This window comes from Juglans microcarpa x Juglans regia, chromosome 8D (genome assembly GCF_004785595.1).
Source record: "Juglans microcarpa x Juglans regia isolate MS1-56 chromosome 8D, Jm3101_v1.0, whole genome shotgun sequence".
Classification (NCBI taxonomy): Eukaryota; Viridiplantae; Streptophyta; class Magnoliopsida; order Fagales; family Juglandaceae; genus Juglans; species Juglans microcarpa x Juglans regia.
In genome coordinates, this window is record NC_054608.1 from 30,470,856 (window position 1) to 30,485,253 (window position 14,398).

Here is a 14,398-nt window from a genome sequence, read left to right on the forward strand (position 1 = left end):
TTTAAAGGAAAAATAAGGATAATCTGAATGCCCATGAATTACAATCACAAAATGATAATAATAATCATCAACTTGATACAATCAAAGTTAGAATTCAAATGTGATTGTGATACTAAAACAGTGTGAATAGATCAAACGTATAAGACAATAGATATGTCTAAAATTAAATATGAATTTTGAAAGCATATATACACAAAATACTTATAACAAGTCACAAAATTAACATGCATCTTAAACATGTTGAGAGAGAGAGTACACATATGCACAGATCATATAAGATACCGACTATTCACCACAAAAAATATTATAATATTCAGTACACTGTAGCCCACAGAAAAATGTGTAAATAATATTCAAAAATATAAAACAGTGTCTTATGATGTTACAAAAAATTTTCAAAAAATATATATAGATATACTAGGGCGAGTACATAAATACTGGAAAAAGAAAACCAGAAAAAACATTGTTTACTGTGCTACACGCGCCGCATGCGCCTACTGCTGCGCGTGGGTAACGATCTGGCTGGAGGTGAATTCATCTTCAACCTCCAGCCGGGTCAGCAAGCGGGTCGCGGGTCTGCGAAACGGGTCTACGGGTTTTTAAACGGGTTTTCTCAATTTCTTGCAATTCTTTGATCAAAAACTAAAATTAATTTAGGGGAAACAATATATAGTGCCCGAAAAACACATATATGATGTTTTAAAACAATGGGTATCTATATTTAAGGAAGATTAATCAAATTTTGAAATGGGTATTAACCCTAGTTTTGTAAAAACTCAAAATCAAAACTAAGCATCGATTAAACACATCTAAAACAAGTAAATAGCATTCCAAAAACCGATCTTGATATGAGTTTGATCAATCGATTATGAAATACGATTTTCTTGCCCAAAATTGGTTTCGAAAATTAAAACAAAAATATAAATGGTGAAACCATAACAGTAAAGTTGCGGAAACAATGAAGAGAAAATAAAAACCCAACCAGATTGAAGATTTACAGCAAATAAAACCTGCGGAAACAGAAAATAAAACCGAAAACAGAACAACAAAATCTGCATTCTTAACGAGAGATTCTAATTCTAGCATGGAGGCTCTGATACCAAATGTAAAAATACATGAAAATACATGCTAGAAATCAAAATCTAAGATAGCAATGCTGAAAACGAAAATGGTGAAAAAAATACCTGCGGAAGCCATGTTTGCAGAATGCATATAGGTAGATCTTCTCCTCCTTGCTCCTCACAAATTATCAGCTATCAATGGGGCAAGCCAATGGACATATGGAGAGGAGGAGGGACCTAGCCTCTTATAAAGGAAAACTAATGGAGTCCACCCATTAAAGACTCAAATTAATATAGGTCTATAAAAATTCCATAATCAAGACCCTTGATTTTCCAGGCCTACATACGTAATTATACCACAATATAAATAGGATATAATCCTATATTACTAAGGTGTAACAAAACCCAAATGATCACTCAACTTAGTGGGTTAAAACAAAATATCATTGTGAGCTATATATATGTCTAACCCGTTTTATAAAATGTGCAATCAAATGAAGCCCATATTTAAAATATTCTAACAGTGTGAGAATAATAGATAGAATTTTCTTTACAAACTATCTCATTACTATTTTTAAAGTTGTCATCTAATTTTATTTCCGAAGCATCCCTTAAGAATTTATGCTGTTTTGTGGAAATCGGGAAAAAACATTAATGGAAGCCTCATATGTCAATTTCCACACACAAAAAATGGTCCTTGACGTTGAAGGATTTTTATTATTTTCCAATTCCATACTTCGTTCTTTGTACATTTGCTGCAAAAACGCACGCAAGAAGCTCTGCACAGAATACTCCAAATGATATTGATTTGGGCAGCTTCAAAAAAAAAAAAAAAAAAAAAAAAAAAAAAAAAAAAAAAAGGGTACCACTTATAGAGATGGGTCACGTGTTGCTACGATTTTTATTGAAATTCTTTATCGAACACTGCAAATCTTTTTTTTTTATTTAAATATTTTTTAAAAATAAAAAAACATATATTTATTTAAAAATATTTACTTAATTATTAAGTAAAAATAAATAAAAAAATTTCAATAAACATGTTATGTGAGCACAATGTTTTCCTTAATTAGCAATTAGTTCTTATTTCTCCACCAATATAATCCTATGCGGATCATATTATTTCAAAATGTTAAACTCATCGAAAAAGTGTTTCGAAGTAATTTTTATTTTTTTATTTTTATTTAATGATTAATGAAGTATGTTTTAATGGTGTTGAAAATTTTTTATTTTTTTAAAATTTTTATGATGATTTAAAAAATACATAAAAATATAAAAAAAATAAAAAAATAAAATACACTTATCGAGACACTTTTTTGATAAGTATAGTGTTACTCTATTTCTAGTACTTTCTTGAGAATTGGATTTGCCTATGGCAATCTAAAGCGTCAAATTCATGCAATTGAAACAACATATAGCATATAAGTAATGAATGCTACGTAAGTTTCGCGGAATTCATTTGAAAAAAAGTGAGATTTGTTATTAAAAAAATAATTTTTTATATATATTTTAGATATATTTAATTATTTTAATTAAAATATATAAAGAGTACATAAAAATGACTGTACATAAAATTTTTATATAAAATATTAACAAATACATAAATATTACATTTATAGACAAGTAATAATAGATATATTTATAAGTTTTGCAAGTACTACACATTCTTTTTGAAAAAGAGTAGAGTCTATTATTAAAATATTAAATTTTTTATGTAGATATTATATTTATTTACTTTTTTACAAAATGAATGTGTGATATTTACTCATTTTAAACGAAATGAGATTTATTATTAAAAAAATAACTTTTTAGTATAAATTTTAGATTTATTAATTTTTTTAAAAAGATTGTGCAACTTGTGCATCATTTCTATATGTGAAATATAAAATATTAACAAAGACATAAATAATGTATTTATAGATAAATAATATTTAATACATTCGTTAATTTTGAAAAGATTATCCATAAATAATTCACGACTAGATTTTAGGAAAATTCCCAAGATGACGTGGACCGATGCATGAGAGAACCAGCAGAGCCGCGGAGGAGCCGAGCCAGCGGTCTTGCCAGAACCATGCAGTACTGCATGCATGCCAGGTGTCCCTCCGTAAGGTCTCTTCTTCATATATACATGTATTATTATATTATATATAATTATTTGTTTAAAAATCACGTTTTCCAAAACGACAAAGCATAATGCGAATCATTATACTCCGTCTCTCTTTCTGTCACTCGACGCGAGAGCCATGGCCGTTTCTCTCTCCCCAATCCCTCCCAAACCCCCCTTCGCTTTCTCTCTCTGAAACTTCCTACCTTCCTGACTCTCTCTCTCCCTCTCCCATTCATACCTATGCGGATACATTGATGTACTTATACTCTGACCGGAGATTGCTTTATGTATTGTTGTCAATAGAAACCGTAATTCTTCGAGAAAAGACCGCCCCTAAGGAATGGCGATTGTTACCGGGGATCGGTACCTGGAGAAGTTGGTGGAATTCATCGAGGGGCAGACCGGTCCGCTGCTTGAAGTTTCCGTCGTGCTGAAGCTCAACCCGGCGGGCTTGCACTACGTGCAGTCGCGGCTAGAGGCGCTGAAAGAGCTGGAGAGCCTGCTCGCCGGTACGCCCGTGGACTACCTCCGCGCCTACGTGTCGGACCTCGGAGACTACCGCGCGCTAGAGCAGCTCCGCCGGATTCTCCGCCTTCTGCCCTCGCTTAAGGTAGTCTCCACTCTCCCACCGCCGTCTCGGGACCCCACGCCGCTGTCGTTGCGCCCCTTCGGTAGGCTTAAGGTTCTGGAGCTCAGAGGCTGTGATTTGTCCACCACCGCGGCCCGAGGGTTGTTAGAGTTGAGGCACACCTTGGAAAATATCATATGCTACAATTCCACGGTGAGCTTGTTTGTTTGTTTATTTATCTGCTTAATTGCTTAGATGCTAAGGGAATGGAAAATTCAAAGACACAATGGGATTTTGAATTTGGATTTGGGAACTAGAATTGTTATGTAGCATACCAGAATTCTTTAGAAATGCTTGAGTTTGGTGGACGGAAAAGCTTCGTTTAGAATCTATACTTATCGTTATAATTTTTTTAAATCTCAATATAAAATATAATAAATAATTTAATTTTTTTAAATTTTAAAATAATAATAATATTAAAAAATAATATTATAATAATATTTTATCTCAATTCAACTCAATTCAGTTCAACATCCAATCGCAATAATGTGATGCATACATAACTCGAATGGAATTTTTATTTTTTTACACCTATTTTGCTTTCTGGTCCTGTAAAGTAAAAGAAGTATGAAGTTCTGAAATTTTTAGTGTTTTTATTTTTATCTTTCAAGAGATGTTACGAAGCACTTATGGTTCTCGAATTTAGTACTATCAATTTACTTTATAGTTTTGTACTTCTGAAATATAAATTTCTCTTTTTGAATTTTACATATTTTTTTTCTTCTTTTGGGTGATATGTGAATTCAATGGTATGATCACTCGGTCTGCTACTGGAGCTAATTGCTTTTTTCTTTGACATTGCGTATAATTTAGGATGCTCTACGGCATATTTTTGCTAGTAGAATTGCTGAGATAAAAGGCTCTCCCCTATGGAACCGGTTGTCCTTTGTTTCGTGTGCATGTAATGGCCTGGTTCTAATGGACGAGTCTTTGCAACTTCTTCCTGCTGTTGAAACTCTTGATCTTAGCCGCAACAAGTTTGCAAAAGTGGATAACCTTCGCAAGTGTGCCAAATTGAAGCACCTGGATCTTGGTTTTAATAACCTTAGATCAATTTCATACTTCAGGGAGGTATTTACTTGAAGCATTTGACTTGTGTTAATATAATTAGCCTAGTAGTACATTTCTCGGTCCATTCTTCAACTTGTTCCCTGTAAGATTCTTGGTCAGAGAGCTCTAGTGCCATGTGTATGTTTTTGTGTATATTGTACAGAGTTTACAAGGAGCTCCAGCCTACAAGTACTCATCTTGAGTGTTTAGTTTTCAATATTAGTTTCAATGAGTTATTTGTGATTATAGTTGCATATGGAAAACACACTTGTGGACAACCCGTGCTTGATTTATCTGGAAATTTAGACTGTTTAAAAAGAAAAAGTAAAACAAAAAGAAAAAGAAAATAAAAAGCTTATTCAGACTGTATAAATGTTCAAACTCTAGGATTTGCTTGCATAGCATGTGGAGCTTGAACTAAATTTGGCTTCTTGTAGTTTTGAGGATGGAACCTTTCTGGTGTTCTTTATTGGTTGCATGGCTTTTTAGAACTCTTTAGGTATTAATTATTACATCGCATATCATAGTAGTTTTTAAGTAGTCAATCATAGATGCAGGATCATGCTTAATAGAGCACTGTACATTTTACTAAACTTGTGGTTTGTCAATGGAGACGAGGAGCATTTCGTGACTTAAACTTGGTATTTGTGTATTATGTCGGTATTACTAGCCCATTGGTAGTTTGAGCTGTGTTTGGAGGAAAAGTTCCGCATGCCACATAATTGTACATGCTAGCTTGGTAATATTAAAGATGTTCTGCTCACACATTTAAAGATTTTCCAACTTTTTTTATGCATGACGTGAAACCAAAATACTGTCATATTAGATTAGTAAAGTTTATCTTGAAATGCTAATAATTTCCCATGTCGGATATTGTTTTACTCATCTGGGTTTATCAATAATTGTTTTTGGAAAACTACCGATATTGAATGGAATGCATCAATCTTTAGCGTGAGTGCCAACTACTTTGCCATTTGTTTTTAAGTTTTAATTTAGGAATTAGCTCTGGAACCATGTACCAATGATGTCGGACTGTGCAGGTCTCCTGTCGTATTGGTAAACTTGTTTTGAGGAACAATGCTCTAACCACGTTGCATGGAATTGAGAATTTGAAGTCACTCGAAGGGCTTGATGTTTCCTACAACATTATTTCCAATTTTTCAGAGATAGATTTCCTTGTGTGCCTTCCATCTCTACGAAGCTTATGGTTGGAAGGAAATCCATTATGTTGTGCCAGATGGTATAGAGCGCAAGTATTCAGCTATTTTACTCATCTAGATAAAGTAAGGCATGGTTTAAATATTTTCCTTTTGTGACATTTTGTTCTTTTCCTGAAATTATGATATACTCCATTGTTGTGTGCAGTTGAATTAACTAATCATAATATTTGTAGCAAGCATTTCATGATTTCTTTCTCAATTTCATTCCCCTACTAAACTCACAATCTCTTTCCCTTTTCTGTTGTATGCTGATTAGTTGAAGTTAGATGACAAGCACATGAGCAACAGAGAGTACTGGCAACGGCAAATTATTATTGCCAGCAGGCAGAAGCGACCTGCCACCTTTGGCTTTTATTCTCCTGCAAAAGATGAAGCTAAAGAAGAGGGGCGGAACATTAACCAAAAGAGGGTATGCATTTATTAAAATTAATAGGGCTATGGAAATCAATAATTGAGTTTTATGATCTAGGTTCAAGGCCCAATATTTGCTTCTTTAATATAAAAATTAATGTGACGCTTGACCCTGCTTTTCTGCTCCATTGGAGAAGTTCAGTGGGAGAAAGTGCATTTGCCAACATCTGAAATGTTTTGTGTGCAATCCCTTTTAAAATCATGTAGTTTTTTTTTGTTTTTAATTTTTGGTACTCTGTACTGGTATGCTGCTTATGCTTCTTTATTAGTATTAATTTAGGCAGTCATCTAATGGTGTTATGTTCAACAGAGAAAGGCATCCCGTCTTGTTTTTCTTGAGAATGAAGAAGAGAACACGTGTATGTATTCTGACCCAGAGTCGGTGTCATGTGATGCTGAGATTCGAAGCAGAGAGGAGAGTGTTCTGTCTGATGCTGAAGCTGAAATTGCTGATTTGATGAATAGGGTTGAACTCATGAAGAAAGAGCGTTCCATTCTTTGGTTACGTGAGTTTAGGGTGTGGATGGATCATGCTTCTGAGAATTTTGTGGAAATAACTAAACCTACTGCGAAAACAATGCATAATGAAAAGGAGAATTATACAAAAAAAAGGTCAAGTAAAAGGTATCTTGGCGATAGTTCGAGATATGTCTCTGACTCTGTTCTAGCTTCTGGAGATGATAGTGGTACAAATATTTTAGAATCTGATAACTCCTTAGCAGATATGTCTATTGTTTTGCCTGCTAATCAATACTTTACCCAAGTTAGTTCACTGGGGAATGGTGGTGGGGTTTTTCTGGCTGGGGGAATTGATCTGAAAGAGGAGCATCAGCAATTTACAAGTTCCCACTCTGATATTTTTGCCATCCAAGGTGCTCATGGGGTGGTTGAAAATGTCATCATATCACCATTATCAGCCATTGATGATATATCAGCGTCTCATTCGTCTTCTGCTTACCCTGGATCTCCCCCTCATTATCAAGAGGGCATTCTTCATCGTCGCCACACCTTAGTCAAGGAAATTTTGCAGCTATCCGCAGATTCTTATTCGGTGGCATCATCGGATAGTAATACCAGCTGTAATGATGATGATTTCTGTAAATCAATATCTGCAGTTGATAAGTCACTGAATGAATCTTATCTTAGGAATATTGAAGAGCACTCATCTTCAATTGATTTTGAGGATAAGGATTTTGACCAAAGACATGAAATTCCTCATGTAAGAGAAAATGGTATATCTTATTCATGTGATGACCAAACCTCCAGAATGCAGAAATCTCCAAATTCAGAACAGTTCCACCATTCACACAACAATGATTTTCCTACTGCTGCTACTCTAGATGATGGACTTTCTCAAATTTACAACCAAGAGGCTGATTATTTGGAGAAGAGAAAAGGCAAAAGGAAATCAAAGAAAAGAGTGATACCACTAGAAGGGGAGAAAAATGTGGTTAGCAAGAAAGAGTCGTTTTTTAAATCTAATGGCAATTTGGATATTCATGGAGCTGAACAGACTTGGACAAATGCAATTGTAACCCCACCAATGGATGATGCTCATAAATTCCCTGGGTCTAGGTGCTCATCACTTGGGGATGATGGTTTTGTTGAGAACTATTTCAATACAAATATTGCAGATCCCAGCATGCATGAAACTTGTCAGCAGTATATGCATTGTGATTGTGTACTTGTTCCTCAATCCAAGTATAGAGAGAGGTGAATATTTATATGTAGAAAAATGAATGTACAATACGTACTATTTTTTCTTTTACTTGGCTAGCCTTAGCTGAATGTATATATGAATGCACACAGTATGTGCTTATGACTAGAAATATACGTCTCTGCATAAATTTGGCAGTTAATATCATCATGAATTTCTTTGGTTGAGTAGCTACTAATTTTTCTTCTTTCTGTTTATGTTATATTTATGGATGAGTCTACTCTTTGCTTCAGTGGTATAAGTAGATGGATTTTATCTTATGAATTTTGCAATTGATGCCATGAATCACCCCTGTTATTTATGTACTCCATGGGGAGATATCCAGTTCTATGTTTTCACCCAAGAACTCTCTTACGCTCTAAAATCAGTGAGATACAGCTGCATTTTGAGCTTTGGAATCTCTAAACTATATTTAAAAAAATTGATATATCTGCTCTCTTATTCTTCTATACTTGGATTAAGTTCTCTAAGATATTGTCGCTCAGAAGGTTATATATACTTCTTATTTGTATTCATTCTATTTGACTCCTCAATGAACCTAACAATATCCAGAGATTTTAAAAAATTTATAGACACAAGTTCTCGTTCTGATGTTTAATTTATATCAATTGTTCCAGATGCAGAGAGGTGGGTCTGGTGCTTAGCAGTGAAAACAAGTTGTATGTTCTGTTCATTGGTGTCGCAGGTGATCAATCAGGTCAGGATATGATTGCAAGAGGTGTAACTTTAATTGATTTTGCAGTTAATGCTGATCAATTGGGAACTTTCTTTTGTTGATTTTTCAGCCTAATGAATGCTGGGCTTATTGCAGGAACTATCATAAGTTTAGCAGGTTGCCACAAAGTTGAAGATATTACAGAGGTGTCAGTTGGTCTCGGACTTCAGGTTGTGAGGTTAGTGATTTCTGGTTCTTTTTATAATCATAGAAGCTGTCATTCTCGTAAAACGGTTTTTTTTTTTGTTAGGTTGTACATTGACAGGGATTCAGAGTACCTGTTTATAACTAGAAGCATCGAAAAGTCAAGGCAATTAATTAGTACCTTCAAAGTTTTGGATTCTTCTGTGGCAAATGATAACTGTTCTTTACAAAGGTGATTTATGGCCCACAACATTGTTTTAGAAATTGCTTTAGCATTATTGTGAGCCTCTGTCCTATTTCTATGCTATATTTTTTTAGCTTCAAAATCTGTAGGTTATATATGCATTTTTCCTTTTCTTTGTTATGATAGACTGGTTTTGGAAATTTAAATGGCAGTTTGGAGCAGGTTCAGGTTGAGTTGTTTGAGAAACAAATTTGTGGAGGTTCAAAAGTGAACTTATACCAATATTCTATGGTGCTATTCTGGTGCAACCACAATGGAGGTATACTTCTCACTAGTTCACCTGGTTATCATTTTTATCTGATGTACCTGAGGATAATTTGATAGCTCACTTCCATTGGAAGAAAAATTTTTTAGTGATTCACGAAAAACTGATTGAACATAACAGGAAGGATTTTGAAAAACAAACAATGAAGAGTCTTGTAAATATTTTTGAAATAATAGATAATATTTAGTACTCATTATTGATTGGGCTTAAGTCACAATTGTTTTGGGATATTTTTTGTTTCCCATGACACCATAGTTGTCTCAATGGCCTCTGTGATTGTATATGGTAGCCTTTTCCATAAAAACAAACTTGACCCTTTTTCTTTCAGCCGATGAGGAAATGAAATTCTGATCTGGATGGGATTGCTCAACTCCATGCAAAGTGGGTGACCTTAATTATAATGGGCTTGAAAAAACTTGCATAATCCATAAAGTTGATGGTTACAATTGTAGCAAATTTTATGCGATGATTCTCTAGACTGTCTATATCCATAGCTGTTGTTTGTTTTCATGGATAGATTAAAGACAGCTCATGCTGATGATCAAGAAGTATTGTTTGGATGCTTGTATCCAATATCTATTCAGATTCAGGAATTAGCGAGAAATTTGTAGGACAGATAAGATTTTGCCATTATTTTGGACTGGATACCCCTTGGATCAGTATACCATCAACAAAATTGTTTGGCAGTTCACTTGTTATATATACTTCTCATGAGTGCGCAAATGTGGAGGAACAGATATTTCTTGGACAAAATAAAGAAACCCACATGTTCCTTTTAAACTCAAGCTTGAGGGACTAGTGCACAACTCTTATTTTTTAGTCTACATCCTACTTTTTAAAGAAGTCATGGATATCTGTTAAAGAATTTATGCTTTTATGATTTGTTTTGCATGACTATACATTTTTCATTTTGGTACTTGCTCTTAACATGTGACAGAGGATATATGGCTTTCAAGATCACTATTTGTGATGGGAATGCATATGCTTGTGTGTGTTGAAGACCTTGTGCACTTCAGCTCCCTTTCGGTGGATTCATCTTGGCCCCCATATTTCTCACTCGATTCATGTTGCTCCATTGTCGACTTATCTGAGATGGTAACTTATTGAATTTACCAATGCTTCTTCAAGATTGTCTACGTTGATCTTATCGAAAAAAGATTTTGCCCACCTTTATAACTTCCTAGGTATATACATCACATCCACCTCAATTGATAAGAGGCGTGATCTTTCTTTTCTTTATCATGATTCTATTACTGCAATTCTGGTTTTGTAGGTGTATTGTGGTGTTTTATGTGTATGGGTGTGTGTTTCTATCGATGAAACATGACATGTTCTATTGACTTCACTTCATAGTTAATGTATTGTTTGGTCTCCAGTAGGATAACGATGTCATAATCCTTAATTGATAACTAGCAAGAGCTCTAATTTATGTCCAGTACTGTTTCTATTTTGCCTACAGTTATATGCATGTTCCAGGTTTATAAATTGCAATACTGCAATTGATATCTGATAAGATTGTTGCCTTTCTTTCCCAATTTCTAGTTTGACATTTATGTTCTTCATTTTGCTGATGACAGCATGTTATAGGGGATTATTATGATCATTGTTAGTCCTCTCTTTCTCGTTAATATCTTGTTGAGCATTCAATCGAATGATGATGTGTACATAGATGGTAGCCAAAGGTTCACGTATACCTTGCTAGTCACGAACATAGAGATCGTTTTTTAATTTTAGTAGCTGTTTTCCTTGTTTCATTGGTTTATTACTTCGTACAGTTTTTTTTCCCTGTTCTTCTTCTCTTCTTGAAGTCATTGGAGGCGTGGAGAATATTTTAGTTCACATCTGAACCTCATTTTTAGGTCATTGAGGCTAGAGAGAGGCTGTGTGTGACATTAGCTCTTAAGCGTGATGCATCAGAGTTCTTCCCCTCTGCCAAAGCTGGCAAGTCAGCTAGCAATTATGAAAAGACAGGTCCAAGCTCTGTAACATGGAAGCTCAGGTGGTTCTCCATAGAGAGTCTGCTCAATTTTGTGGCATTGGTGAAGGCAATCCATGCAGGAACATCATTGTCTCCTTTGCATGTAAGATGTATACCATGAAGCCTTTTTGTTTCTTATGTTTTGTTTGTTTTCTATTCATTTCATTATTATTATTATTTTTATTTTTATCTAGCCTTCAATTTTGTTTTTCCTTCTCATTTCCGTATATAGTTTGTTTAGCAGCTGTAAGCGAGGTGAGTCAATAGCTTTGGTTTGCATTCTTTGATTTGTATTCTTTTAGCAGTAAATTATGCATAAATGTTGTACAGTACACAACATCAAAGGAAATTGATATTTTTCCTTCGGCTTGTCCTGATTTTTCTCATATTTCCATCTAGGAAATTGTAAAGTAAAAATTCTGTGTCTTCGATAAAGATTTGGCTTTGATTTCATGTGTAACTTAATTCTTGTGCTTATTGCTCACTGAAATTATTGTCTATGAGACTAGACTTGTCATACTTGTACCATCGAGAATTAGAACTATGCGTTGTCGTTGTATATCAATGGATTCGATTTTAGTGTTGTAAGATAAATGTATCGAGGCTTGACCGCCGGGTTTGATTTTAGTTTGTAACGACAAGAAGATGAGATCTCACTGTTATGAGAATTCAATTAAAGGTGGCATTATATTTCTCTCAAAGTTGCATATTGTGTTTTCAGTTGGCATAGATTGTGTATGTTTGCTTCTATAATTATGGCTTGTTCATGTGAAAATGGGTGTTGTGTAAGTGTTAAATCCGACATTTGATAGGAATGCAAATGCTGTCTCTATCTCTTTGAATTTCATCAGGTGTTCGGATTAGAAAATTGAGTAGAATCTTAATCCGTCAATTCTTCATAGTTTCTACGATCTAAATGAGTCTTGAGGTATGGAAAACAATTCAAAACATCTTTATTTGAGAGAATGAAAAGATTGTCGCCTTTGTATCTGAAATCCAATTCAATTTAGGGGGAAAATGTTACAAGCTGTCGCAAGATTTTCGCCTTGGTCTCGTCTCATCTCGATATCTAAATACTATTTAAACACACATTTCAATTTTTCTCTCAAACTTTTTTTATCTAATATTACTGACAATTACAACTTTTCTAAACAGTCATAAAACATACCAAAAAAAAAAAAAAATCAAATTTTTAAATAAAAAATATTTTAATTTTATAATATTTTTTTTAAAATTATTTTACTATTATTGACAAATCATTTATTACTATTCATAGATTTCTCATCATTTAAAAAGGATTTTGAGAGATAAAAGAAATATAAGATATATGAAAAAAAATTAATAGGACAATCGTCATGAAAGTGTTTGTGGTTGCCGATTTGTTTAAACTGTTCTTAACATGTGCCAAAAAGGCAAAGAGATTATGTTAAGCGTTTCCACCCCTGGTGGACCTGATTTTGGATGGAAATCTACGACACTAGGCACTGTTCATCTCAGACAGGGGGAGCTTATCCATTTCTGGTCTAAAGGCGGCACTGCTCATCCTTTGGTGCATGTTTGTTTGGCAATTGAGCCTACGTTTATTTTTAGAAAACATTTTATTTTATCTCATCTTATTTTATTATTATAATTTTATTAAATTTCTATATAAAATAAAATAAATAATTTAACTTTTTCAAATTTCAAAACAAAAATAATATTAAAAGATATATTATAATAATATTTTATTCAACTTTTTAACTTTAATATCATCTCTAAAAACAAACGAGTCCGAATAGAGCACTTTCAGTGCAATGGATAAAATATAACATGTCTATGTATTTCTTAGGCACGGGAAAACTCGTGGGAAAAAAGATAGGAAATGAGGAGACAAAAGGCTGAGAATGGTGTTAGAGCATTGGCATTGGCTTCATTAAAGTTATCTCTAAAATTTGATGAAAAGTACATGATTTCTATAAATCCAAAACTTTCTTAACCATAACTCCACATTGAATTAGCTATTGAATTCATCAAAATAATAATATAATATTATTTTTTTAATAAAAATATTTTTATTTTTTTCATATTTTACAATTATATTAATCATATGTTAATTAATAATTTAATTTGATTCTTACATTATTATTTCAAGACGGTTGGAGATTAAACGTGAATAAAAAAGATTTTTAAAGATTAAAAGTGAATAAAAAATAGATTTGATGAGTGAATAGTAGCCCTTCAAATTTGAAAAAACATATCCATTTACTGTAACTCAAAGTTTCACATTTATATATTTGATTAATTCAATGCAGCCCTATTTTGATGAAATTCATTAAATTTTGTATTTGGCTAGGCTTTTGATGAAGCCAATGACAATGCTCTCAGGCTGTTGGGATAAAAAGAGGGAGAGTAGACATAAATGAGGGGTGATATGACATAAAGCAAAGAGAAGTAACATAAAGTAAATGAGGGTAGAACATAAAATGCAAGGGCACATACGACTTTATAGATTTTTGGCCAGGCTTCTCCTCCAAGGCTTATTCAACCTAACGAAAGGAGTTTCATCGACGATATCTCCTCCAGAAGACAGATATTCGAGATCTATTGTATAGTGAGGATGAGAGACTATAAAACAAACTTATTATAGTAGATTCTCTCATCCACAAACTCATGTGGACGTAGGTCCAGTGTTAAACCATATAAATCTGTCTCATTCTCTTTATTTCCCTTACATTTATTTAGTTTTCATTGCCATGGATGTATGCCGGGCACCATACAACCGCACCAAACATTGCTTGGGGCTTCACACAATATTGATCCTAGCCCAGGCCTAGAACAACCTCAACGGAGCCAATAATTGATTTTTCTCTTCTTTCGGA

At 33.7% G+C, this 14,398-nt stretch overlaps 1 protein-coding gene across 11 annotated transcripts; it reads left to right on the plus strand.

The window, feature by feature from the left end:
* The first annotated feature begins 3,248 nt into the window (after window positions 1-3,248).
* Window positions 3,249-11,729, plus strand: LOC121241976. 11 transcript variants are annotated; one of them, XR_005935859.1, is made up of 11 exons: window positions 3,249-3,949; window positions 4,610-4,867; window positions 5,887-6,129; window positions 6,323-6,475; window positions 6,788-8,190; window positions 8,812-8,902; window positions 8,999-9,087; window positions 9,160-9,285; window positions 9,450-9,556; window positions 10,500-10,746; window positions 11,422-11,543. XR_005935859.1 is itself a non-coding variant. In XM_041139841.1 (11 exons), exons 1-11 carry the CDS (start codon window positions 3,509-3,511, stop codon window positions 11,659-11,661), a joined length of 3,309 nt encoding a protein of 1,102 aa, XP_040995775.1. In that variant the 5' UTR covers window positions 3,250-3,508; the 3' UTR covers window positions 11,662-11,729. The 11 variants fall into 11 exon arrangements, 7 of the variants coding, with proteins under 7 accessions (XP_040995779.1, XP_040995781.1, XP_040995775.1 ...); XM_041139841.1 differs by having other exon boundaries at window positions 3,250-3,949; window positions 10,500-10,657; window positions 11,422-11,729; XM_041139842.1 differs by having other exon boundaries at window positions 3,250-3,949; window positions 8,812-8,891; window positions 9,006-9,087; window positions 10,500-10,657; window positions 11,422-11,729.
* Window positions 11,730-14,398: the final 2,669 nt, after the last annotated feature.

Bases quoted from the DNA above. Each gene is read 5' to 3' on its own strand.
- LOC121241976 (XM_041139841.1), top strand. From the start codon at position 3,509: ATGGCGATTGTTACCGGGGATCGGTACCTGGAGAAGTTGGTGGAATTC. The intron at 3,950-4,609 runs GTGAGCTTGTTT...CGTATAATTTAG, and splicing joins TCATATGCTACAATTCCACG to GATGCTCTACGGCATATTTT. The intron at 9,557-10,499 runs GTATACTTCTCA...AACATGTGACAG, and splicing joins CTGGTGCAACCACAATGGAG to AGGATATATGGCTTTCAAGA.